This window comes from Numenius arquata, chromosome Z (assembly GCF_964106895.1).
Source record: "Numenius arquata chromosome Z, bNumArq3.hap1.1, whole genome shotgun sequence".
Lineage (NCBI taxonomy): Eukaryota > Metazoa > Chordata > Aves > Charadriiformes > Scolopacidae > Numenius > Numenius arquata.
In genome coordinates, this window is record NC_133616.1 from 12,387,605 (window position 1) to 12,414,392 (window position 26,788).

General features: G+C 41.6%; 1 protein-coding gene across 1 annotated transcript in view; it reads right to left on the reverse strand.

The window, feature by feature from the left end:
• The window catches only part of MTMR12 (myotubularin related protein 12), a 33,539-nt gene extending 10,565 nt beyond the window's left edge, over nt 1-22,974 (reverse strand). Inside the window, exons 1-9 of the mRNA XM_074166347.1 lie at nt 22,915-22,974; nt 14,619-14,673; nt 13,268-13,407; nt 11,404-11,476; nt 10,047-10,177; nt 6,479-6,572; nt 4,162-4,285; nt 2,888-2,963; nt 962-1,068 (exon numbers count right to left, since the gene is read on the reverse strand). Of these exons, the coding sequence (XP_074022448.1) occupies nt 962-1,068; nt 2,888-2,963; nt 4,162-4,285; nt 6,479-6,572; nt 10,047-10,177; nt 11,404-11,476; nt 13,268-13,407; nt 14,619-14,673; nt 22,915-22,974 (860 nt within the window). The remainder of the gene's footprint in view (nt 1-961; nt 1,069-2,887; nt 2,964-4,161; nt 4,286-6,478; nt 6,573-10,046; nt 10,178-11,403; nt 11,477-13,267; nt 13,408-14,618; nt 14,674-22,914) is intronic.
• Between the last annotated feature and the right edge of the window lie 3,814 nt (nt 22,975-26,788).

Below are 26,788 nucleotides of genomic sequence, written 5' to 3' on the forward strand. Positions count from 1 at the left end.
GCTGGAAGTCATGTAAACTTCCCCATTTCAAGAGAGAAACACTAGAGAAGCTGCAGGAAGGGTCAAAAGCCTTTGCCGGGCAAATATAATCAATTTTAAAAACAAAAGAGATTTTAAGAGCCTAATCAAGCTATTTTCTGTTAGTTCTGTGTGATTAACAGGTTCTCCATCTACAAGGAAAAAAGGAGCTGCTGGTGAAGCAGCAGCAGCTGTGCACAGGAGCCTGATCTAACAGCTCGCTGATAAGAGAGAAGTTCTCTCCAGGACATCCAACAGCTTAAAAAAAGCCAAGGAAAAAAAAAAAAAGCAACAGGTCATTGCTGTAACTCTCAGCCAGGCAGCTGTGCTCTTCCCCGTATGTTAACTTTGGCATTTTTCAGACTGCTGAGCTAATTCAGCTCACTGCCTCAGCTGAAACAAAGTGCTGTCTGCCGCCGCATCTGAAAGTAGCGGTACTGAACTGCTAGATTGTCTCAGTCATTTTTGGTCACTTCAGATAAAGTTATTTAAGAACACGAGTCTTGTTGTGAGAAGACAGCAGAGTTCAGAGAAGTTTAAAACTCAGCTTGCAAATTCATCTTTAGAGATGGAGCCTAGACTTCTCTTTCTTGAAAACACAACTGAGCCCATCAGCTGATGATACTCTAACTGTACTTCCGACCTACAGGCTTTGGTGCTGCTTTACCTAATAACAAGCCACAGTTTGTGCAGAGATTCATCTGATATACACATATATACACACACGAACGTCCGCAAATAAGCCTTCAGTGATGTTACAGTCCTGCACAATTGACCAATGTGGTTAGGCCAAGGGCTTAAACCCATTCCACTAGAGAAAACTACTTTTAAATCTAGAACTTGTATCCTGATGCGGGCAAGCTTAAAGATACAGCATATATGGAAAAAGAGAAGCAAGGTCCATACCAAGCAAAGTGTTGTGGACAGAATAGCTATTACTGACCCATCCAAGAAGGCTTTTTGCGTTTGTGAAGTGCTGTCATCCTGTTCTTTGGGAAATGCAGACATTTTGAGAAGAGCAGCACCATTATGGCAAGACCAACACCAAATCTGCAGAAAGACATTTACCAAGTGATAAAAGTTGGTAAACTGTCCTGTATGAAGTACTTGCTTAAGTGACTGAGTGATACCAAGAAATTTCTCTATGCTGTGTTTTATTGAATTTTTGGTGCATTCAATGAACCCACCTGCAGAAGCAAACTTCTATATCTGCACCAAAACTACATTCCTCAACACACTGCGTTATCACTTGCAAGTTTTAAGTTAAGTTTTACACAGGCACAAGGAAATATAAAATGTCAGATTATATCAGAACACTACTTTCTCAATAGATGAAAAAAAATTGGTCAAACTGCCTACAGCCATATTAAGTTGGAAGATACGCCACAGCAAGATGGCTCTTGTAACTCATATATATTAGCCATCAGTTTCTCCATAAAGAGTAGCGTTTTTCTTACAGTTCAGCCTTGAGATAACTCACAACAGATACACTGTTGTGCCTTTCCATGTGAGCTACGCATAAAGGGTCATCTAGGCCTATGAAATAAGACATTAAACAAGAACTCCACAACTGAACCAGACTGCACAGTTAAGAGGCATTTGTTGTAGCAAGTCAGCCCTCAAAGCTTCTTACTTCCCTTTACACTTCCCTTACTTCCCTTTCCCTTGACTCACACCTGCTGCTTGATGCTCTCAAGCTGATCTTCAAACTTGCTTTGAACCTGGGAGTCAGAATCATTTTCATCTGGAATATTACACTAGCCAAATCAGGAAGTTAAAGTTCTGCTACCATTTTACAGTAGCCAAGAGGTGCACCTGAGAAGGATGCAGAAACCTCACAATCATAAAGAGTGGAAAAAGCGACTACATTGCCCTTTCAATGCCATTTCAAACTGATTTAATATGGTCAAGCTATTTTGACTGTAGCTTCCCAAAACAGATTTGGAAATAATTATAAGAGTTCTATAAGGCCTCTGAACAATGCAAGATGCAATTTAATTAAAAAAAAAAAAATCACTTCTATTTCTGTGTAACATCCACAGTAATTTGTCTGGTTGGCTATCAGAGAAAAAGTGAACCAAACTATTTTGAACTTCACTATCTAAAAGGACAATTTGGGCAGGACAGGACATCACTGTCTTCTCCATGGACTCAATTTAAGAGCATGAAGTAAATATGGTTTTCCTTGGAAAACTTGACAGTCATGCAGCAACTACTGTAAGGGCTCATAAATGAGGTTACTTTGCTCCCTGCTTCTGTCTACTGTGTCTTACTGGTTCTTAAATTGTGGTATGAGGTAGAAAGCCAAATCCAGCTCGCTACAAGGGTGCAAAACCGTATCTTTAACTTAATTTTCTGTTGAGACTGGTAGAACTAGTTTTTCAGCAAGGCTATTTAGCTTTGTAAAAATGCTGCATCATCACAGCCATACTACTTACCTGTACCCACGCCAGGCAGCTGAAGGCATTCAATTACATCTGCACATTCATGATCTTCACTTCAATATCCAAACAGCATTTCAAGCCCTATATCCTGCCCAGCTAGACAGCAGTCAGTACTCACTCTCACGAAAAACAGACTGGGGGATAGACAGACTAGTAGTATATGAAGACAATAGGACATTAGACACCTGATATAACTAAATGGGGGCTGTGAACTCCCATTTTGCTTTACACTGTTTAAGGGGAATACAGAATACTTTAAGCACCTCTTCTTCCAGCATCTATTTCCCTTTCTGTAGATGACTAGGTATAACCATGAGCTGTTGAAAGTAAGTTCTAAATATCATATGCAGTAACATCTGAAGTGCTCATTGAAATTATGTCTTCTCAATAAGATTTCTTACCCTCAGTAATGCATATATACTTACAGGAATGCCTCTGCCTTCATACTTCAAGATACTCTCTTCAGAAACGCATATGGGAACAACAAAATACAAAGGCAGCCTAAGATAACAGAAAAAGAGTTTCTTGCACTTAAAAACTGAACAAAGAAACATTTCCAAGCTCCTTTTAATGATGGTTGAGTGTTTCAGCCCACATGCTAATTATATTTTCACTCTTACAGCTACAATAATCTTTTCTACTAGATAATTATATTGTCCTCAACACCCGCCCTTTATCTTCAACTGGATATTTTCTTCCAATCTTGAGGTGCTCATTATTTTGACTGCAACATACCCCTGCCTTTCCAAGGCTGCAATTAAGTTCTACATTTAATTGTAACATCCAAGACTGATTGTTAAGACTGCCTTAGTACTCTAACTTTTCGTTGTTTCAAAAGATACCTTTGTACTATTATTGTACTAGCTCTATTTCCACGCCTTGCAAGCAGTTCGCATCACAATTCAAGGATATAATTTAATATATCATGAATTTCAGTATCAGCCAATGCTATTTATGTTCAAGGCTCACAGAAGAAAAGATAAGTACTTCAGGTCAGCTTGGGTCTCTCAAGACAGAGTTCTAGAATAAATAGTTGAAGACTGTTTTGAAAAACTGGTGTTTGTTTCTAAAGTCTGTGAAAGCTTATAGGATTTGACTATTAAACATCAGTAGTACACAAAGCCTTGAGTACATCCTACGGGGTTCATCGATAGATGCTACTTAGCTAAACTGGTAGAATTATATACCTATAACCTTCCACTAAAGAGAATGCAGCTTAACTTTTCATCAGCACATTTTGCAGATATACTTTAAACCAGTTACTCTTTCCCCACCCGGCCCCCCAACTAAAACAACAGAAAATCTCATAGTGCACGTAAGTTGAAATTTTACCAGATTAGAGGTACAGGACTGAGAAAATGTCATGCTAACCAGTAAGTATGACAAAAGCATAGGTGCCAGAGCTACAAATTTTCTATTCCATTTTAAGGTGGTATTCTCCACCCCTACAGATATTCAAAGCTTAACTGACCAAGGTCCTGAGTAGCCTAACCTAATATTGAAGTTAACCCTGCTTGAACAGGAACTGTGTAAAACGACTTCCTGAGGTCCCAAATAAAAGTATGCCATGAACCAAAATGGAAACCAGATCCTAGAAAAACCCCAAACAACTGATGCTCAGCATCAAAGGTAGCACTGATTTTTGCAAATCTTCATGAGATATATGTCTAAAGTTCACTATTAACCAGCGCAAGCTTACTTTTCAGAAACTCTGTAGCCTTCATTGATAGTCACTGCTTTGTATTTCACATTCCCTTTGGTCCGCTCCAACTCATCACGCCAGTCCTCAAGAGTATCAAACATCACAGTTTGGTTTCTTCCATCTGTCAGACATCAATAATGTTAACTTTGCAAAATACCAGGAATTCTAACAGGAAAGCATTCCTAAATCAAGTAGTTAGTTTTCATTAAGGTAAGCAGGCAAAACCTCTTGGGTATGGAAAGCCATGTGTAGAGATAAAATGCCTTTGTGCAACATTGCTTCTGTCTGATCTTTAACAACACATCTTCTGTCAAATACTGCTTAAACTAGTAACTTCAGGAATAGTTTCTCTTACAGAGCTTCTACACAGTTGAGGCTGTCCTCACATTGAGCCTAAAACCCAGGATGCTGTGCAGGAAATACCATTGTATGATAGTGCAGCTGACTGGCATCGAATAATACAGATTGAAATGTAGAATTAACAGTCATACCAAAGGCCTTTCTGCAATTCAGATATTGCATTTCGTTTAAAGTTTGTTCTTTCATCATGGACAGGAGTTTTGGACTGAACAGAACATTTTGGGCTCGATAAGAGCAGAAAATTGATTAGAGCAATTCAGTCTTAATCATTTCCACCGAGAACTTTTCCTGTATTTCCGTTAAGCCACCTCAGCAACAGTATTAAGTATCCTGCAAAACCAGCTAATAATAACCACCGAAATACCAAACAGAGCTAGAATTACCACAGAAGATATAATGGCAAATTGAAACTCCCCACTGTAAGAAGATAAGGTAGATGAAATATTTACAGCTGGAAACAGAACATTATTAATGATCTCTAAGGAATGAGTTAATATTTTAAGAGTATCGGACTGTAACAGGCATAAACCCCAATTTCTAAATTTTACTTGGTCTGTCCTGTAACATCTACAGGTTGAATGAGTTGGCTGTTGTTCTCGGCTCAGCGCTGGTGAGGCCATGCCTGGAGCTCTGGGTCCAGTGCTAGGCTCCCCTACGAGCACAGGCCTGCTACACCAAGTCCAGCGAAGGCCCATTAAGATCATTAAGGGCTTGGAGCATCTGATATGAGCAGAGACAGAGAGCTGGGACCATTCAGCCTGGAGAAAAGAAGGCTCGGCAGGCGCTCAGAGAGGCAAGAAATCTTCCCAGTGTGTATAAACACCTGACTGGGGACAGAAGCAGGGGAGGCGGGTAAAGAAGATTGATTTAGACTCAGTGGTATCCAGTGACATGACAAAAGTGTACACAAGCTGAACTACAGCAAATCCCATTTAAACATAAAATAAACTTTTTCACTATGAGTATGGTCAAATAATGAAACGGGGTGTCCAGAGAGGCTATGAAGTCTCAATCCCTAGAGATATTCAAAACCCAACTGGACATGACCCTGGTAAGCTTGTTGTACTTAACCCTACTCTAAACAGGGGCAGATAGACAGAAACATGACTAGATGATCTCCAGAGGTTTCTTCTAACCTCAATGATCTGTAATTCCTTGACATATTTTGGTAAGTGTCCAATTAATACCTTGGGTGCATCAAAACTTTCCTCTGTGAAAGGAACAGGCGTTCCTTGGGCACCAAGAATCAGGTTCCTAATTCAAAACAGTGCTATTACTTCAGTTGAAGTCTGAGCTGTGAAATGCTAGAAAGTGCACTGGCAACTTTTTATCCTGAATTTTGCAGCTTACTATATTATTCAGCTAAGCTTGATCAACTGGGAAGATTACGTAACAAGTTAGCTATAAGAGGAAGTCAGATGTCTACTGGAATCTTACTATGCAAACCTATGCTTTTTTTTTTTTTTGCAGTTGCCTAGGAGAAGCAGATCGCTTGCAAATAAGAGCAAAAAGGGAAATACTTTCTGTCAGATGCCACCAAAAATGTAATAATTTAAGAATTAAGAGCAGGAAGTTTGGTTCACTGCAACAGTACAGGAAAAACACATTGATAAAATAAGCAAAATATTTTCTAGATGAGAGCACTCTAGTCAGAAACACATGAAAAGCATTTGCACATATTGATCACAGTAAGTTTCCAACCCAGTGATGCTACTCTTGCTTGGAAAATTTCTGTGCAACTATACTGAGGGACACAGAAACCAACAGTAAACAATTCAGAGATTTTTAGCAACAAGTCACAACATGTAACAAAAGAATAATGAATCTTCTGAGGCTATCTGCCAGCAGGACAGAGACATAAGCCGAGCATAAACTCAGCTACTAAGTGTTCCAGACTGCTGAAGGAACTAACAGTATCCAAAAAATACAAATCAAAAACAGAAAAAACATTTACCTGTATTGTTTGGGGCTGCTGATGCATAAGAGAACAGAAACAAGCGTTTAAGCAGCTTAGGAGTCTGGCTATGATGAACTATACCACTGACAATCTAGGAAAGGACGAAAAATTAACAACGAAACACAGGCTAAGACTGTCAGAGTAAAAAAGATGATTTTTCACACCACCACCCCCCCCCCCCAAATTTTAAACAAAACTGTTCAACGGGTTCTATCCCCAACAGCTGAAAACTGACTTTTAGAAAGCTTTCTCCATTGTCTGCAAAACACTGTATATACTTGGTTAAATGAGAAGTATTGTACATGTTCAAGAATTACTCATTATTTAAATAAGGATAGTAGACTCCTAGTTTGGCGTTCAGATTAACCTGTGAAAATGTCACGGCTTCAGTTGGGGTACGGTAAGTCTCTTACTAGCAGCTGGTATAGTGCTATGTTTTGGATTTGGGATAAGAAATACTTTTGATAGTGCACTGGTGGTTTAGGTTGCTGCTAAGCTCTCAAGGCCTTCTCTGCTCCTCATACTGCCCCACCAGCAAGCAGACTGGGGGAACACAAGAAGCTGGGAAGGGACACAGCCAGGACAGCTGATCCCAACTGACCAAAGGGATATTCCATGCCATGTGACATCATGCTCAGTGTATAAAACTGGGGGCAAAAGGAAGGGGGAGACGTTCAGAGTTACAGTGTCCGTCTTCCCAAGGAACCATTGCACATGATGGAGCCCTGCTTTCCTGGGGATGGCTGAACACCTGCCTGCCGATGGGAAGCAGTGAATTAACTCCTTGTTTTACTTTGCTTGTGTGCACAGCTTGTGCTCTACTTATTAAACTGTCTTTATCTCTTCCCACAAGTTTTTCCTTACTGTTACTCTTCTGATTCTCTCCCCCATCACAACTGGGGGAAGTGAGAGAGCAGCTGCATGGTTCCAGCTGCCAGCTGGGGTTAAACCGCAACACAGAAGAATTCAAGTTATCAGAAAGCCATCAGGGGCCCAACTTAAATGCCTCTATGCAAATGCACGTAGCAAAAGAGGAGTTAAGAGATGTGTGCACACCTGCAGGGGTATCTTACTGGCATGACGGATGACTCCTAATGGGATGGCTCCTATGACTAGAGTGTTGGAATGGAAGGGTACAGGATGTTTAGGAAGAACAGGCATGGGAGACGAGGAGGGGGTGTCGCCCTCTATGTCAATGACCAGCTGGAGTGCATGGAGCTCCACCTGGGGATGGATGAGGAGCCAATGAAGAGCTTATGGGTCAGGATTAAAGGGAAAGCAGGGACAAACAACAAAGAGGAAGTTGAAAACACCAGGAAGACTGTGTGGATGAACAAGGAACTCCTGGACAGCCTGAAACAGAAGAAGGAGGCCTACAGAGGGTGGAAGCAAGTACAAGCAGACTCGGAGGAATACAAAGAAACTGAGCAGCCAGGGATCAGGTCAGGAAAGCTAAAGCCCAGGTAGAGTAAAATCTGGCCAGGGATGTCAAGGGCAACAAGAAAAGCTTCTATAGGTACATCAGTGATTAAAGGAAGACTAGGGAAAACATGGTCCCTCTCCAGAAGGAAACGAGAGACCTGGTCACCTGGAACATGGACAAGACTGAGGTGCTCAATGACCTTTTTGCCTCAGTCTTCACCGGCTAGCACTCTAGCCACACCACCCAAGTCACAGAAGGTGAAGGCAGCGACTGGGAGAACGAAGAACCACCCACTGTAGGAGAAGACCAGGTTTGAGACCATCTAAGGAACCTGAAGGTGAACAAGTCCATGGGACCCCATGAGATACATCCACAGGTCCTGAGTGAACTGGTGGATGAAGGTGCTAAGCCACTATCCATGGTATTTGAGAAGTTGTGGCAGTCTGGTGAAGTTCCCACTGACTGGAGAGGGGGAAAAATAACCCCCGTTTTTAAAAAGCGGAAAAAAGGAAGACCCAGGGAACTACAGGCTAGTAGGTCATGCAGCAGATCCTCCTGGAAACTCTGCTAAGGCACATGGAAAATAAGGGAGTGACCGATGACAGGCAACATGGCTTCACTAAAGACAAATTGTGCCTGACAAATTTGGTGGCCTTCTACAATAGGGTTACAGCATGGTAAATAAGGGGAGAGCAACAGACATCATCTACTTGGACTATGCAAAGCATTTCACGCTGTCCCGCATGACATCCTTGCCTCTAATTTGGAGAGACAATGATTGACGGATGGACCACTCAGTGAATAAGGAATTGGCTGGATGGCCATACGGAAAGAGTTGCGGTCAATGGCTCTATGTCAGGGTGGCAAGCAGTGACGAGTGGTGTTTCTCGGGGGTCAGTACTGGGACTGGTGCTGTTTAACATCTTTGCTGCTGCCATGGACAGTGGGATAGAGTGCACCGTCAGCAAATTTGTTGACGACACCAAGCTGTGTGGAGCAGTTGATACACTGGAGGGACAGGCATACCATCCAGAGGGATCTGGACAGGCTTGAGAGGTGGGCCTGTGCAAACCTCATGAAGTTCAACAAGGCCAAGTGTAAGGTTCTGCATGTGGGTCAAGGCAATCCCAAGCAAAATACAGGCTGGGTGGAGAATGGATTAAGAACAGCGCTGAGGAGACTTGGGGGTGTTGTTTAATGAGAAGCTCAACGTGAGCCAGCAATGTGCACTCACAGCCCAGAAGGCCGAGTAGATTCTACCCTCTACTCTGCTCTCCTGAGACCCCACCTGGAGTACTGCGCCCAGCTCTGGAGCCCTCAGACAGGAAAGACATGAACCTGCTGGAGTGAGTCCAGAGGGGGGCCATGAAGATGATCAGAGGGCTGGAGCACCTCTCCTATGAAGACAGGCTGAGAGAGTTGCAGTTGTTCAGCCTGGAGAAGAGAAGGCTCTGGGGAGACCTTATCGCTGCCTTCCAGTACCTAAAAGGGGCTACAAGAAAGATGGGGAGGGACTCTTTATCAGGGAGTGTAGTGATAGGACGAGGGGTAATGGTTTTAAACTGAAATAGAGGATATTTAGATTAGATATCAGGAAGAAATTCTTTACTGTGAGGGTGGCCAGATGCTGGAACAGGTTGCCCAGAGAAGCTGTGGAAGCCTCATCCCTTGAGGTTTTCAAGGCCAGGCTGGATGGGGCTTTGAGCAACCTGGTCTAGTGGGAGGTGTCCCTGCCCATGGCAGGGGGGTTGGAACTTGATGATCTTTAAGGTCCCTTCCAACTCTAACCATTCTATGAAAATAACTGCTTTTGTATGAAAAAGAATAGCGTCTAAAATGTAATAAAATCACATATTACAAATAGAACAGCTTTACAAGTTTGCCTGAGCTGAAGCTAGTTTCATATAGTACTCACAAGCTCCAGTTTTCTTCAAAAGAGCCAGTGCATCTGATCTTTTTAACTGCTACACATAGCAAAGTTTAATGAGTAAGGTTAGCTAGAAATCAAAATCTTTTATCTTCTCTCTTAATCAGAAAACACTTTAAGGGATCTCTCAAGGTGAATATCATTGTTTCCTCATCCCCACAACTAAATACCCAACACTAAGCTTAAAGACAAACAAATTAAGTTATTATACTTACTCTTTTCACTTCTTCTTCTTTTGTATATCTCAGGCAGAAATGAAATACTCTAAGATCTTTACAGTAGATAATTAGCTTCTCTGGGTATTTTCTCAGTTGTCCAGTTAGAAGTTTCTTTTTCTCATCATAAACTGCAAAATTAAAAAGTCTAAGTAAATATCAAAAAGAACTTTGCCATCAGTTGGTACAGCTATCCCTGCTTGACTTTTCCAAATTCTCAAGAAACCAATTCAAGCCCAAGTTTTAGCAAGTCAAAACAAGCATCCTACAACATAGACTGGCATGCTCTTGTGCTAATACACTCAAATTTTTCTTAAACCCACCCAAACTACTTCCTGCAAGGTAGAAACCAAACTTGCAGTAAGCCAGCTGCTCAGCAATTATTTCTGTTCACATGCTGCCTGCCTAGTAAGTACAAAGTTCTGAGATGCACGAAGAACATAATTTAGTAGTTTTGCCCAAGAAAAAGTCCCCAAACAACTAAGATCATTTTAAGTTCCTAAAAAAACCTGTTGGTTTTTTTTTTTTAACCACCATAAAATCCCCAAGAGAGGCCTTTGTTCACTTCTGTTTGAGGATGTATCATTTCACAACTTCAAGTGCTGCCAGCTAGGCCATTGTACATGAAACTAAATAGTGTCTTAGCACCAGCTTCCACTAGTCTTCCCCCTAGTCCGCTCCTTCATGAATCCAAACCACCATTCATGAATACTCTGAATACTCTTAACACTAGTCCAAAGTCAGGCTTCTCAATAAAGCCCTCCCCGCTATGTACAAATTACCAGCCCCATTCTCATTTACCCTTTTTAGCAATACAGGCATACCTGCAAGCCCTGCTGCAAAACACTCATTGATTTACTTGTAAATTAAAATGTTTTCCATCTCCTTTGATATTTTGAAGACGTTATAAATCTCACAAACCAAAGTTTCTTTAGACAAACAAAATATATAGTTTGGGAATCTGGTACCTGTACTGCTCTGCAGTACTATGGCTCAAATGAAGTGAATACCTCCATATTTATAGAAATAGTTGATACACTGGAGGGTGCTTGTGTACCAGTATTAATCACACACTTTCCACACTACAGTCCTCTTTGCATGGGATTTTGAAGGAATTGTTTTGTCTGTCCCTGCAAGATATTTAATCAAAATGTAGTTTTGACAAGCTTGAGGGACAAGACTGGATTCTGACAGGTCTCTTATCATCATTAAATATAACTGCAGCTGTTTTTTCCGGACTGCCCAATCCTAGTTTCCAACTCTATCAGTTTTCTGAAAAGGAGGTACGAGTACAAAGAACATCAGCGCTATAAGACACAGAGGTGAGGCATGTTAAATGAAAAGAAAGCTGACTTACCTCCATAGATTTGATCTACACATTGCAGGGTTATGTCATTTTCTCCTACAATCTTATTCTTAAGTTGTGGCTCCTAGAATGTGAAAAAGAATTCTTAGAAATCTCACTCTACTAAGCAGTAGCACCTTCTCACAAGCAAAAGATGTATTCCATACATATTTTGATATCAGTATTACTTCTTATAAGCTGTGTAAGGCAGAACAGTGAAGAACAGTTATTAAAATACAGACAGACGCAGGTTGCACAGGCGTAATTTATAAACTGTGTCTAAGCCATGCTTGAAATGCAGATAGTATTTTTACTTTTCAAATAGCTTCAAAGCATGCATTTCTATTGAGTCACTTTTCAAACTAGAATCATTGCAGTAAACAGGAAATACAGTAACTTGATGTAATTCAAGCCCTTTTATGACAAGTTTCCTTGCTATGGGAACCTGGCAGGAAATAGAAAGTCTCTTAAAAGAACAAGTATCCCAAGAATATTCCAACATAACAGCCAGATTTATCACTGGGTGAAAGACACACAAAGAGCCCAATTCTCTTATCTACTGTTCTGTCAAACTTGAAGTGATCTGGGGCTCCCTTCCATGAGCTCAGAGTTAAAAATGACATTTGAGTGATGCCTCAATTAAACACTGTTGTGTTAAATACGATTACCAGAACATTGATGTACACTACATCAGCAAATTACGTTTTACATGAGAACAGCTGTGAACAGAGTTAACCACACTCAAGTTATTTCCAGGTCTGCACCACGCTGAATCAAGTGGCTAATACCGAACTTTTGTTAAGAGAAACAGAGTTGACTTGGCATGCTATAAACCCAAGATTTCAAGTTAGTGACAGAATAGAAATTAGCATGGTCACTACCAGCTTTAGCATGAATCTCACGTGACCTGTGGAAAGGGTTCTGCAGCTCTGTCCAAATTAATTCCAGAAGGTCCAAAAATCTATACTTGGCTACAGAAGCCTTAGTTTAATATTTTAACTCCCTGAAATTTTACCCAAGAAACTTCCAACTACAATCAACGTGTGTCAAATCATATTCTCATTCTTCTTCACTATCAAGGTCACCTTGCACTCGAGAGTAATATAACAGGCTCTCTCCACCTTTATCACCCAAGTGGACCAGATTGCTTCACATGCTTAGCACATAAAAAAAAGTGTGGCACTACCATTCCCTTTGACAGCTCAATTTGGGCATCTAAAACAAAGGAAACAAGATTCAACTAATTTCTAAGATTTGGGGACATTTTACCTTTTTCAGTGTTGCCAACTCAATAATGCCAGGTTTTTAAATCTTTGCAGTCAACATCTGACTTTGAATGGAATAATTCAGAGCTTTACTAAGCCACACAAACAATTATCTACAGCATTTCCACTGAATATCAGCTTACTCAGTCTTGTGCAGCCCTGAAACGGTTCTGCAGATGTAGCCCAAAGTCAGACAGATGTTATACAACATTGTAAGTACGTTTGACATTCCAACTCTTGCAACTGCTACTAGATAAGCAGTCAGAAATCAGGTTTAAGCAAACTGTTGATTTAATTTTCAGAACAATTCATTCTTTTAACTTAAGCCTCACAAAATCACCAACTCACAATATACAAAGAGTTATAAAGTATATCTAATGTAGGTGTCCACATACAGGCTAGCACCATTTTTACTTAGTCATTAGAGCCTGAAGAAGGATCTGCATAGACCAAGCAAATGCAGACTGATTAAAATTAGTCCGCAGCCATCAGAACTTTTTATAAATCTACATTTTTTCTGTATCCTTATATAGGGAAAGATGATTATTTAGTCAGGAACAGTGTATGTCTCAAAGCCTGTTTGGTCATAATTAGAAAACTTGTCTTCCTACATTATCGTCCGAAGCAGAATCATCATCAAGGAAAGCAATCTTGAAGTTTGTGCATACAAGTTTCCCGTAGGTGCCACGATTTGACCCATCTTCTTGTATATACTTGTATACTGTGCTCGCCTCGCAAAGCAACAGTTCACCTGTATAAAAGAAACACTGATTTGCAACATAACAGACATTTATAACTGAATAATTTCAACTGTTATCTTAAACTCAGCATTAACTTCCTGACAGCTTCTCGTAACTGTACCCCTGAAGATATTTCATCACTGCTATACAAAAAGACTAAGAGGCAGCTCCTGGAACAGTACATTGAGAGCCTTTCAGGTTATTAACATTACTCAAGATGGACTGAACATTGTTCAACTGCACACGTTTTGGAGTTCTGTAAGCAGAGGTACAGAACTGTATCATGGACTACTCTAGGTGGTAGGAGAACAACGCCTGGAGTTGCAAAGAGCAATCATACGAGTATGTACTTAAAATGAAAAAAACAAAGCCCACTGCAAAGTAGTTAATACAGTCAATAAACAAGTTGAAAACTGCTCTAATTTTCCTTACTGCTAAACTCTAAGACTGCTGAAACATTTGAGTTGGTTATTACAAGTTCATCTTAGTTAATTTTTCATAGCTTTGATTAGAGATGTTGCTTATTTTACAGGTCCCAGGGCTAAAGTTCTCAAACACAGTTTGCATAAATAATGGTCAATGAAGTTCTAATCTTAAAATAAGCAGGAACTGAACTGCAAGTTTAAGAAAGTAAAAACAGGTTTTCATAGGTATAGTCTGCCAGACTTTTGGTCTTTCCCATAAAGTGCAGAAGACCAAACAGAACAATACACGTTTATTCTAAGCTTTTACTTGTATTTTATCATAGTAATTTCATCTTTCCTAAACTTGGAAAACATTATTTAAAAATAAAGAGTTGTAAGAAAAAAAAAATATCTGAAGAGTGAATGAGGCATCAAAGGCCTAAGCAACTCAAGTAGAAACAATGCAACTAGAAAGTAAGTATCACTAGTTCTTGGTCTTCAGTTCCCAAACAAACACCTAACTTTATCCTTTAAGAAACAGGGCAAACTGAAGTATAGGCAGTTCTTCACAGGCAGCTTACTGGAAGACACTGTACTCTATAAAAATTTCAATTTTTGTACTTTTTTCAACAACCCATGTAGAACTGGTATTTAAAACATTTCAACCTGTGTGGGTTGTTACACCAAAACCTCTATTTTACTGCTTGGGACACCGATGTCATATGAATGCTGGTGCACAGACATGGGAATATTGAAATATTGTTTACACAATTAATTTTTTATTATTTAATTCTAATACTATAATATACAACAGTTACCTGGTAATAAGCGAGGATTTACTTCTTTTTCTATGGGTTCTTTTATGTGTATTTCCTGAACAGAGAAAGAGTAATTATTACTTAGCAACGATCATACGTTCAACACGATATAAAAAACAATGCCCTCCCTCTGAATTAAATTCCTCACATTCTAGCAAATAAGCAAATTAAAATTAAGGGAAAAACTTCCCAAATTAAGGATAGTAAGTTTGCAACGTGCTCCTTCTGCTAAAGGTAAGTAGTCTACTAACTAAATAATTAAGTCAGTGGTTTGACACCCACTGTGTCAGTTACACGCAATTGTGAATACAAAAGGAAATGCATTACTTTTATATGTAACAGACAGAAATAAAGCATTACCAATATTTAAGTTCTCTCAGCACATGCAAATGGATAAGCATAAACATAGTATTACAACACCATCTCCCAGAGTTCATTCATAAGCTTTTCCACATATGACTTAATATTTATTTCTAATGTACCCTTCAAAATTTTGCAAGCCTCATCCTTCATTATCTGTATCTGATTTTCTTACATGTCTTATTGCAAACAAAGTACAAAAGTTACTTAAACAGTGCTACCGAGATTATAGGGAATGGGATTTCAGAATCTCAAAGCCGAGATGTAAAACCAGTCACAGGATATCCTCTAGTTTGGATGCAAACTGCACAAACCAAACCTACTAAACTCTCAGTATCACTTATTCTAGCCTTGAGGCACTGATAGTTGGGCTAAAATTTCCAGCTGAAGACTATTAACGAGAGGACATGCTACACCCTTCCTGCTCAGCCAGTTCAGAACTTCCTCCTCTGAGTCGGAATCACTTCTCATGCACTGGAGTCCGTCTGGAAAACTATTAGTTAACTGGAGACCTCCCTGGGGCCACAGCAGTTAGAATGCTAATTTTAGTTTGTCACCAGCATCCAAAGTCAGATATTGCAAATCAAGGCAAGCAATCAAAAGAAGATATAAGCAATAACAGTTTTTCTGGATTAAATACAGAGAAAAGAAAGCCCCTGAGAGCATAAAAATATCCCCTTTTGCCTTCATATAAACATTTGTTCTCAACACTCACAAGACCCAAAACAAAACTTGAAGGCTCCATAGCAAAACTAAAACCACCAGGAAACCATGTCATGAGAACAGCAGAGACATTCAAGACAGGTTGAAAAGAGGTAAAGGTTACAAAATGAAGTGGTGGTGGTGCAAAGAAAGAAATCTGTAACTACAGCTGGCAGCTCATGCAGAAAACAAAATACAATTTGCTGCCTTTGACTTCTAAGTCCGAATGTTGTACAAGAAAACTTTAATCAAAGTTCAAGCTTGCCAGCTAAATAAGTTACTAAGCAAACATGGCTCAAACTGAACACTGCCGCATTCAGAGAAGAAATAGATACACGTTTTCCCAATGTTGTCTCTTCACCACTGGTAGCTCTCAGCTAAACTTTGGGTTTACTACTGCCCTTACAGCTATGCCTTCTACTGTCACAATTTGTGTGCAACTAAATGCAACCCTGTTTGGTTACAAATTATATGCTAACAATCACTGCTACAGAACAGTAAAGTATTATACGCACTATTGGGAGATACCATAAGGCATGTGGTAACTATCATTTATGTATACACGCTGCTTGAACATTCATACTTACTGCTACGAGTACCAGTTTATACTACTGTTGGCAGATATGACCAAAAATAAAAAAATATTTGAACCCAGAGAAGTTCTCTGAGCTTACTTCTATTTGTTAAAATGCAATGAATCTCTTACAACAAGTTTCATAGAGGCAAATAATTTTGAACAAGTGGTTTGTGTTTTGGTTACAAGTTAAATTTGTTATTTTCCGAAAGGCATTAGAATTTTAATTAAATAGCATCAATAGAGACCTCAGTCAAACACCGAGATCGGCTTGCAAAACCCAGTTTCACTCTTTATTGACAAAAAACCCACAGACACTGAAGTGCTTACTATATGCAAAATTCCGATAACATATAACAGCTTCCAAGAGCCGAGCGTCCAGAAGAGTTCTGTTTGAAAGTCAACATTTATATTCCTATAATAAAATCATAAATATTTTAAAGACTTTTTTCATACATATGCACTAGGGATAGCTAGAATGCAAGCCATGAACATTGCTGAAGAGTCCAAGCTGCTGTACTCATTTTCCAAGGGTAAATGTTAAAATACATTAAATTCTACTAATGTCATATTTCATATTTGCTCTTCTAAGAGAGAAGGCAAAGATCTTCATGAAGGAAAGTTGTTAACTCACCATCAGTGCAAACTGTGTAGGAACCCATAAATTTAGCTAGTATCTCCACTCTGTTTCAATTTTATTTTGCTAGTGGATTTCAGTTTGGGGGCAACACAGATCTTAGTCCTAACTTAAGAGCCTGCTGACACTAAAATGCAGGCTTCTCAACACCTCTTTAATCAAGTCATACAGTTCATATTCACCCACCCACTCCTTTTATGCCAGGGTTTGTCTGACTACACGGTGAGGTAATTTGGTTCCTAAGATCAGCCGGAAAGTCTGTACTTGTGCTACATTTGGTTTTGTTGTTACTGCCTATTGTTAGCAGAACTGGCTCATCAACAGGTCAGATGAGCACAGAAACAAAAGAAAGGGAAGCAGCAGAAGCAAGTCTCTCCCTTTCCACAAGCTGCTAAAGCCACTTGGACCTCAGGAAACTTCACCCTCTGACTGTATGTTGAAGTTAAGCACTTCCCATTATGACCACTGAAAGCCAAGCACACCTCTGGACAGCTACTTCTTCCATCTGTAGCTTCCTCGCTCTGAAGGCCCCAAGCACCAACTTGGCACTTCCTACTCAAGAGACAACCTACCACCAGCAACAGCTAAAAGCAGATACCCATGGGATACCATGCAGATGAGGAATGGTGGAAACAAAGGTTTTAGAAACTTCTTACCCAGAGATGTTTCCCACCTGTGTGCTAACCTCGTGCCACATTCCTTTTTCCAGGTTATCAGAGTAAACCGTGGTAGGCAACACAGCAACACCCCAAAATCCTCAGTTCTAACGGTACAGAGTAACAAACTATACCAAAACCGCAGGCTGACGTGTCACACCATAAAAAATTAAAATGCATCATCCTTGTTAGTTCAAACCGACTTCAGCTGATAGCACTAAGAAACCATGAAGTGCCAGGGAATGGAGACACCATGTTCCTTGTGGATTCTCTGATTCAGTACAGGGGAGACAACACAATAGAGAAGCTGTCTTTTTCTTAAGAAAAGGCTCACCTCTTCTTCTTGGTTTTTACCCAAGTATAGGGAACAACTGCACAGTTTGCAATGCTCGGGGACTACATTCAGCTCTTCCCCTCAAAAATACGTAAAGCGGCTAAAATATATTCCCCAAGCCTGTCTGGAGAGGCATCTCTTTCCCAAATGATGAAGCACGAAAGAGCCAGCATGTGTGAGGCAACATCGAGTTAAGGCAGTAAGATAAACTAGCAATTATCCTATATTAACAGGGTAGGAGATTCCTGCTCTTTCTCCTAGAGACATAATTGAGAATAGTTCCTCGTCTCCCACTCCACAGAGAGGTAAATGACTGTGGACAGAAAATGAGTAAAAAGTGAAAAACATTGCTGGTATGTCAGCATCCAGATTACGCTGACCTTGTCAGAAAAATTGGGGTTTTTTTTGTTTTTTTTTTAATCAGTATTGCAAAATATGCATACAGGCCTATTGATATTGGATGTCGCTCCTCACTCTCAGCAGAGACTGTGCATACAGTCTTCTGCTGCAAATTATGTGCTGTAAACACTGAACCTACCTTACCCCACAGTAATGTTTCCATTTATCCATAGCCAGGTACTTGTGCTAGAGGTTCATTCCAACAATGAAAACCAACATTTTTAATAAACATACTGGGGAAAAACATTGTTTATTAGATTCCAGTGATGAAGGAACCCACCACTTCTAGGGAGTAGGATAACTATCACTTCTAGGGTATCAAGAGCACTTGCTGAAACACAGCTTCTTTCAAGGCTGACAGCAAATAGTACTACTGTGAGAACACAGGATATTCTAATGTTATTCTATAGTTTTCCACAAGAAATCTCTCCACAGGAAAGCTCTACATTGTGGTGAAGCTTGCTGTGAACATCCATTTTTTTCTTACTTATACTTCACTAAAAGACTAACAGAGGGCTGAGATAGCTTTATCAGATGTAAAAGTCAAACTGCATACTGAAATACTTGCAATTTAGTTGTGGTGCTCCAACAAGGGAATACAGTATTCCTGAGTAAAATAAATCAAACTTATGTCTAACAGTTCCACTGGAATTTCATGCAACAGAGGAAATACCTGTGCACATGCTTAGCATATATAACTTTGTATTCAGAAGCGAACCACAATACATACTTGGTATTTTCTGAAAGACTATTTCTTGGTCAAACAAGCCTAATCCCATGCTGTACATTATACAGTCCAGAGGAGATGCTTATTACACTCCAGTAACAGTGCTGAAAATCTCTAAATGCTTGTTTTCCTTCCTTTCACGGCTCCATTATCCAATAACCCATTAGATCATAGCGCATGTTTTCCACGTCCTTTTCATCTTTTATCCTTTCCTCTTTCCTTACATTGTCCCGTTCATCTCCTTTGACTTCAACACCCGGCTTCCCCCACGTCAGCCCAGAGCCCAGCTGTCCCCTCCGCTAACTCCTATTCCTTATGTCACCCTTCGATTCCACCACTCCAGTTTAGAAGGAGAGCCGTACTATTTTAAAAGTCACCACTGCACAACACACAATATCATACCAAGATTTACAAGGAAGGAATATTTATAGTGGTTATGAGCCAACAGCAACGCACAGTCTGAGAGACAAAGCACAGGAGGTACGAAAGTTACCCTCACAACTCAGCAGCCCGAGGTGTACCCCAGGTCTCAGGGACAAGCAGGAAGAAGCAGAACAAATTCTTTTAAAGTTTAAGGTCTAACAGAAGGACTAATATCCTGTAGGCATTAACATGAAGGATTTAACTTTTAAGAATAAATACATGCACAAAAAAGTCACATCAAGCTTCAAAGCCAGTTTAATATCTACTTTTTTATTCAAATTAAGAGTTTTAAGGAAAACACGATTCAGCTTGTTAGCCTTGAACATGCTTTCAGTTTTAAAATATTAGAATTAGAAATCACGAAGTAATTCACTGGTTCTTTTTTCTATGTCTCCATAGACAAATTATTCCTAGTCTATGATCAGGCATGTCAAAACATTGACTTTATAGCCGAGTATTCACCCCACTTCCTGCAGGGTAGCCAAGTCCGTCCTGAGGGGAAGTGTGTCACTAATATCAACATCCTACGGTCTCGCTCTCAACAGACCATTGATTGATCTGTGGTTCCATACAGCAGAGTACGACCAGGTTATATTTAGTCATATGTCAAAAACACCGCTTTTCCAGACACTCTGGGGTTTCACAGCGGAAATCACTTCTGTTCCTTTAATAAACAGCATTTTCTGTTCACTCCTTACTTCTATTTTGCCATATATTAACATGAATAGAGTTCCTGTTTCTTTTCGTATTCAAACAAACCAACCCCAGAAGCAGTTTAAAGCTAACTTCATTTTAGTTTTCTGAACATTACACAGTGTGTCCTTCACGTAGCTGAGGATGGACTAAACAACCTGAGGCTGGAACAAAATGCAGCTCTGCCCGTTGCATTTTCTTACTTTAGTGCTCCCCTGATGTAAAAGCAGCAGCTTTAGGTCTCAAAAAACTTTCCAGGCAAACAAGGACAAGCCCACTGACTCTGGAGGCTGCAAGCAAGGGGGACTACGGCATAACAGTACTCTATTGCCCCGTACTGCGTAGCGGTTGACAGAAAAATCTTGTTGTAAGTCAGAAGCATAACGAGACTCAAGGCAAGGCTCCGTAAGTTGACAGACAAATCCATGATTAACTCAAGTGCTATCCACCTGTAACTTCAAGCTCATGAAGTCCCTGAACTGCTGTTTCCCACCTTTTGACAGGGTCTATCAGAGGAAGCGTGACTCTAAACATACCCGTCACCTATACTCTTCCCCAAGCATCTGCTACTGAAAGGGACAGGATATTAGTCCGCCACAGTATGGCAGTTACACTATATTGATGAAAGGAAAGTTTCCAGCTGACCAAACTATTTTCCACATAAGAGGAATTGAAGTATTTCCACTGTTCTATCAGTCTAGCCCACATTTTAAAATTCAACTACATGAAAGTTAACAGGTACAGGAAATTTGCACTCAGAAAGTTATTTTTCTTACACACATACAGAATACATTTCCTTGAGACAGGCTCACTTCTGCTTATTTTTGGATATCTAATTAACATGTTTTTTCCAGATCCCCAGTTAACCTCACAGGTTCCATCACATATCTAAAGTTTTATTTTCAATCCTCATAAAAACCACCACAGTCTTCAGCTTCCTATGTAACCATCCCATTAAGGCAGTCATAGGCTGCAAAAAAGAGAGCAAAACCCAACAGATTAATGAGTTAAACTTGCTTTACTTGCTACTGGAATCTGACCTGTTTCACTGAGCTTTTGAAGCTGTGAAAGAGACACCAATTCCATGGCAGAAGCCAGGCCTGTATTTCAAATCTGCTGCTGCAAGAGGCCACGCAATTCTTGAACTTGAGTGCATCAAGGAGATGGTTAAAAGCAGCATGAGTAAGTAAAGCAAATTATTGCAACCTCTGGTGCATCAGGATAAATCTGGAAGGTGAAGCTCTTAATGAAGTAATACTGGAAGATGAAATCTTCATTATTTTTTCCTGCAGCCATCAGGGAGAGTTACTGTAGTTATAATCAAGTTAAAGTACTCTTTATTGTTTGGTATCTTACCGCATTACATATATTTGACTTGTGCCTTTTCCCACTGGCCATTTTTTCCAGCCAGCTTTTATCATCCAGCATCCTTGTTTAAACAGTGAAGTGTCTTTCAGTATGTCCAACAAGCGAAGCTCTTAACCTTCACAAAATTCAGTTCCTTCAGCACACACTTTTTTGTGTATTTGTACAACATACTTTCTTAAGGTGCAAGACGGACTTCACACAGAGATATATTTGCTGACTCCAGAAATATTTGTACCCTATCATTTACATCCATTTTCGTTGGGAAATACAAGGAAGATAGAAAGCTTTTAAAGTAAACTGATGAAACTACAAGTCACCAGGGCTGAACAACATATAAAACCAAAGCTGCTACCACAAAATAAGGACACAACTTTTCAACAGCACAGCTGATTTGAGCCATAACAACTCCGCATTGTTATTTCAGATTTAGTGAAAAATAAACCCAGTAGATTCTCCAAGGTCCCACCACTGATCAACTCTGTAGTAATAAACAAGACAGACAAAAATATCTTCCTTAAGAATCTCTCAAGAGAATTGAACAGTTAAGAAGAATCAGTTTAACACAGATTACAAAGAACTATGGAGGGGAAAAAAAAAAAAAACACAACCCCACAAATGGCTAGTTTCCATGATAACTGGTTTTCCTAGAAAACAGCTGTTTACCAGGAATAAGAATGAAGAAATACCGAATAACAATACTGATCTAATACCATCTGCTAACAACACGACCTCAGTAAATTGAGTCTAAAGCCACTTCAATCAGACTGCCAACACAACTTTCAATAAATAAATGAAAAGGACAACAGGAAGAACAACGTGGAAGATAGGCACGGCCAGGAGTTCAACACCGAGCTGCTAAAAAAGAGAGAGCCCGGGCTTCACAGCCAAGGAGCTGAAAAGCAGCAGTTTTGCAGGGACAGGGGACACACTGGGAGTGATGTTAAGGGACAGGAGAGTCCCAGCTGAACAGCCACAGCCTGACACCTGGCCACCGCTCACAGAAACAATTCAAGCGAACCACCAGAAACAAACAAACAAACAAACCAACCAACCCACAAACAAAACAACCAGCCTAAAACCGACCCGGCGACTATATTTTTTTAAGCTTTCTCGAGAAGCAACAAGCTCCCCCCTCCTTCTCGGGGAAGCACCTCGGAAGCACCAGACCCCCGGGGGGACGCACCGAACCCGACCTGCCCCCGTCCCACCGCCCAGCCCATCACAGCTCCCGCGGCGAAACCCCACAGAGCGCCGAGGGGGGCCCGCCCCGCTCCCCGCCGCCGCCCGGCCCGGCCCGGCCGCGCCCTGACGAGCCCCCCGGCCACCGGGAGGGCTCCCCGCCGTCTGACAGCCCCGCCGCCCGCCTCTCCACAGCCCCCTCAGGGGGGGGGCCGCCGCCGCGCCCGCCCCTCCGGCTCCGCACCTCCGGGCTGATGTAGGACACGAAGGAGGGCTTGGCCGCCTTAGCCCCGCTGCCCAACATGGCTCCGGCCGCCTCCCGTCTGCCCCTGGAGCCAGCGGCGGCACCGGCACCGCTTCCCGGGGCTCCTCCTCAGCGGGGCCGCGGCAGCACCAGCAGCAGCGGCGGCGGCGACAGGAGCAGCAGCGCGGGGCGGCGGTATCCGGAGCACGTAACTGACCCCGCCCCCAGCCCGCCCGCCTTTCCTAGGGCACCGCCCCCCCGCCGCGCCCGTTCTCACTGGGCAGGGCCGCTGTCAGTCAGAAGCGCGCCCTCCTCTTATTGGCAGCGAGGGTGGCGGGGAGGAGGCCAGGCGGGGCGCGGCCCGGCCGCAGGGGGCGCTGTTTCCCGTACCCCCGCCCACGGGCCTTGGGGACCAGGGGGCCACAGGGGCGGGAGCAGTGACCCACAGCATCGGGCGCTATTGAAGCACCTCTGTAAGGGCCTGGGGCCTGGGGGCAGTGCCCCACAGCATCAGGTGCTATTGAAGCATCTCTGTCAAGGCCTAAGGGCCTGGGCCTGGGTATCAGTGGCCTGGGTAGCTGTGGCCTGGTTCGGCAGCCACAGGGCTGGGAGCAGCGCCCCACAGCATTGGACACTATTGAAACTCCTCTGTCAGTGCCTGGAGGCCCTGGGGGCTGGGGTCAGCGCCCCACAACATTGAGCATTATTGAAGCACCTCTGTCAAGGCCTGGGGCCCAGGGGGCCTGGGGCCTGGTTCAGCAGCTGTGGGGCTGGGAGCAGTGGAGCAGTGTCCCACAGCATTGGGCGTTATTGAAGTGCACCTGCCAGTGCCCGTGTGGGTGATGAGCACCCACTTTTTGGTGCTTTGTGGACAACAGCGGTGCCTAAGTGGTGGCGGGAGTGCTGCCACCTCCTTGGGTTTCTTCTCCCACCCCTGGCCATGGCTTGTCCTTTGGCATATGGCGCACAGCTCGAGGTAACTGGCTTCCCACTGATTTTTTTTCATTTCAGGGTAACCATGTCTTTTTATTGTACCATTATGAAGACTGCCCACTCTTGCCTGTTGTTGGGTCCAGTTGTCACTTTAAGTCATCCATCGTACTGCTTGTTACATAGCTGCAAAATGGTTGTGTTGTATATGTGCACACTCATAAGAAGACTTAAAATCTAAACAAAGCACTGAGATGCTGAGTTTTACTTATAGCAGGAGATGTGCAAGGAAAATGACATAGAATGGGCTCTCCATTTAAATAATCCTTTAAAAATACTCTAAATTACTAGGTTAATATTATATACCAATTTTTATTTTATACAAATTGTATACAATTTTTAGAGTAGTATTATATATAAACTTCTATTGAAGTTTGTAAAGTATATTTTATTTTTGTAAAAAATATTTCCATTAAGTCTACCCTTTTTAGAAGATTTTTAGCAATCCTTTAAAACCCTACTGCTGATACACCCCAAGAAATCCTCTGCCCAATGTCTATTAAAGTGTTACAGTCTCAGCCTCCCTGGAATGTGTCTTTGGACACTGTATAATCAGAGCTGTAAATAAACACCAGGTTTACCAGGTATCTAGGTTACTTTTAAAAGCTTAACTTTTATGCGGGTACAGAACAATGCAAATATTGTGAACTGCCTGTGGCAATGCAGCAGGACTACCCAGCAATTTAAATGACAAACGGTAACCCAGGTGACAATTTGCATACAGAGTAGACTTCATGGAAATAATTTTTGCAAAAATAAAACATACCTTACAAACTTCAAAAGACCGTGGGATGTGAAAATGAATAGCTCCTTCAAATATTAATGATAAGCGCTTTTCATATCGCTCCCCCTCTTTTTGTGGGAATACTTTATTTACCTTGCTCCAAACCCAGACCTAGGAAAACTAAAGGAGAAAGAAAAAGAGGTACATAGTCATAAGACTGCATCTAGAAATACAAAACAGAATTCGTGGTTTAATTCAGAAATAATTTCCCTGTTTTCAGTCTCAAGGAATGAGAAGTCTTTTGGATTTAATCACCTTCTGCCTGAAAAGAAAGAAAACTCAGAGATTAGGTTTCATTAGTAGTTTTACAACAAAGACTATTCTGGTGTGGGGTCCCACGCAGATGATCTCTCACGTTTCACTCCACAGCTGCTTCCATATCATTCCTTTACGTTGCATCTGACCTCAGCTGCACAGGTCAAAAGCGCAGCCCAGAAGATTGCACTGGTGTAAATCGAGGGTGAGGGGAAAAACTGGGACAGCACCTCCGTGCTCTCTAGTGCATTAAAATACAAAAAGAAAAAGAACAGCACCATAAAAAAAAATACATTTTACAGCATCTGAGTTTACAGTGGCAACAGCAGGATTACCTCAAGGCACACCTTGAAGTTTACAGCAGACTGAGGCAAAAAGCAGCTACTGACTGGTGTAGAACATATCAGAGAGGAAGGGATGTTTTGACCCGAGGCCAGAGTCTTAACTCCGATGGGAAGTGCAAAAGGAGCTTTAATTCCCACAGAGCACATGGGAATTCATTCTTCAGCATCTCATCAAAAAAATCCCTACATCCCCCAAATAGGAATGCTCGCTGTTCTGCATCAGCAAAATGTCCACATAGTCCCATGTCCTGTCCTTGGTAATGGTTTGCTCCCCAGGCTGTCAAATGTGCTGGACTGAACCCATTGCAGAAAGGATTTGAAGCCTTTTTCCTGGAATTTGAGGGCCAGATTCAGATCCCCACTTAATCTTTTCTGGAAAGGGAGAAACAAAGCTACCACACATGGAAGTTAACTTACCTCAGAAAAGTACATTTGCATCTGAAAAGGCAGCTGCAACCCAGACACCCTGCCCCAACCCATTACAGAGCACTGAGGGCTTTGGGGATCATCCCTTTCCCTGGAAAGACCTCCATGTAGTCTTCTATGCAGAGAAGGGTCCAGAGAAGGGCGATGAAGCTGGTGTGGGGTCTGGAGAGTAAGTCTTATGAGGAAAGGCTGAGGGAGCTGGGATTGTTTAGCCTAGAGAAAAGGAGGCTGAGGGGAGACCTTATTGCTCTCTACAACTACCTGAAAGGAAGGTGTAGCGACGTGGGGGTCAGTCTCTTCTCCCAAGTCACAGGCGATAGGACAAGAGGAAATGGCCTCCAGTTGCACCAGGGGAGGTTTAGATTGGATATTAGGAAATATTTTTACACAGAAAGGGTTATTAAGCATTGGAATGGGCTGCCCAGGGAAGTGGTTGAGGCACCATCCCTGGAGGTATTCAAGAGACGGGTAGACATAGTGCTTAGTGACATGGTTTAGTGATGTGGTTTTTTGTTGTTTTGTTTTGTTTTTTGATCAGAGTTAGGTTGATGGTTGGGCTAGATGATATTAAAGATCCCTTACAACCTAGACAATTCTATGATTCCATGATTCTCCCTTTCTCTTTTAAAATCTTGAGCACTTGTCAGGAGTACTCACAAAAGCCAGCTTCAGCCCAACCACCTAATCCCGGCAAGATCCCCATGCAGACAGTGGCAGGAAATAGGCTCCTTCTGAAGGTAATGAGGGTACCCAAATAAACTCCTTGTTCAGAAGCAGCCCCAAGAGCCTGCCTGGTGCCCTGGGCACCTCGGGAAATTAGCTTGGCCAGACTGAAGTTGGCTTTTCTGAGCGTTCCCCTTCCCCACCTCGTCTTTATGCTCCCCATGTAGTTCTCTACTACCTCTCATTTATGTATTTATATATTAACTTTTCTGTTATTTTCACATGCTTGCTCCCTCCAGCATTTTTACTCTGTAGTGCATTTCTGAATCACCCCCTCCCTGTGAGGAAATAAGATTGATCAGCATTGTATCATTTGGGATTGTTCTCATCACTAACAAAAACTTTTTTAAAA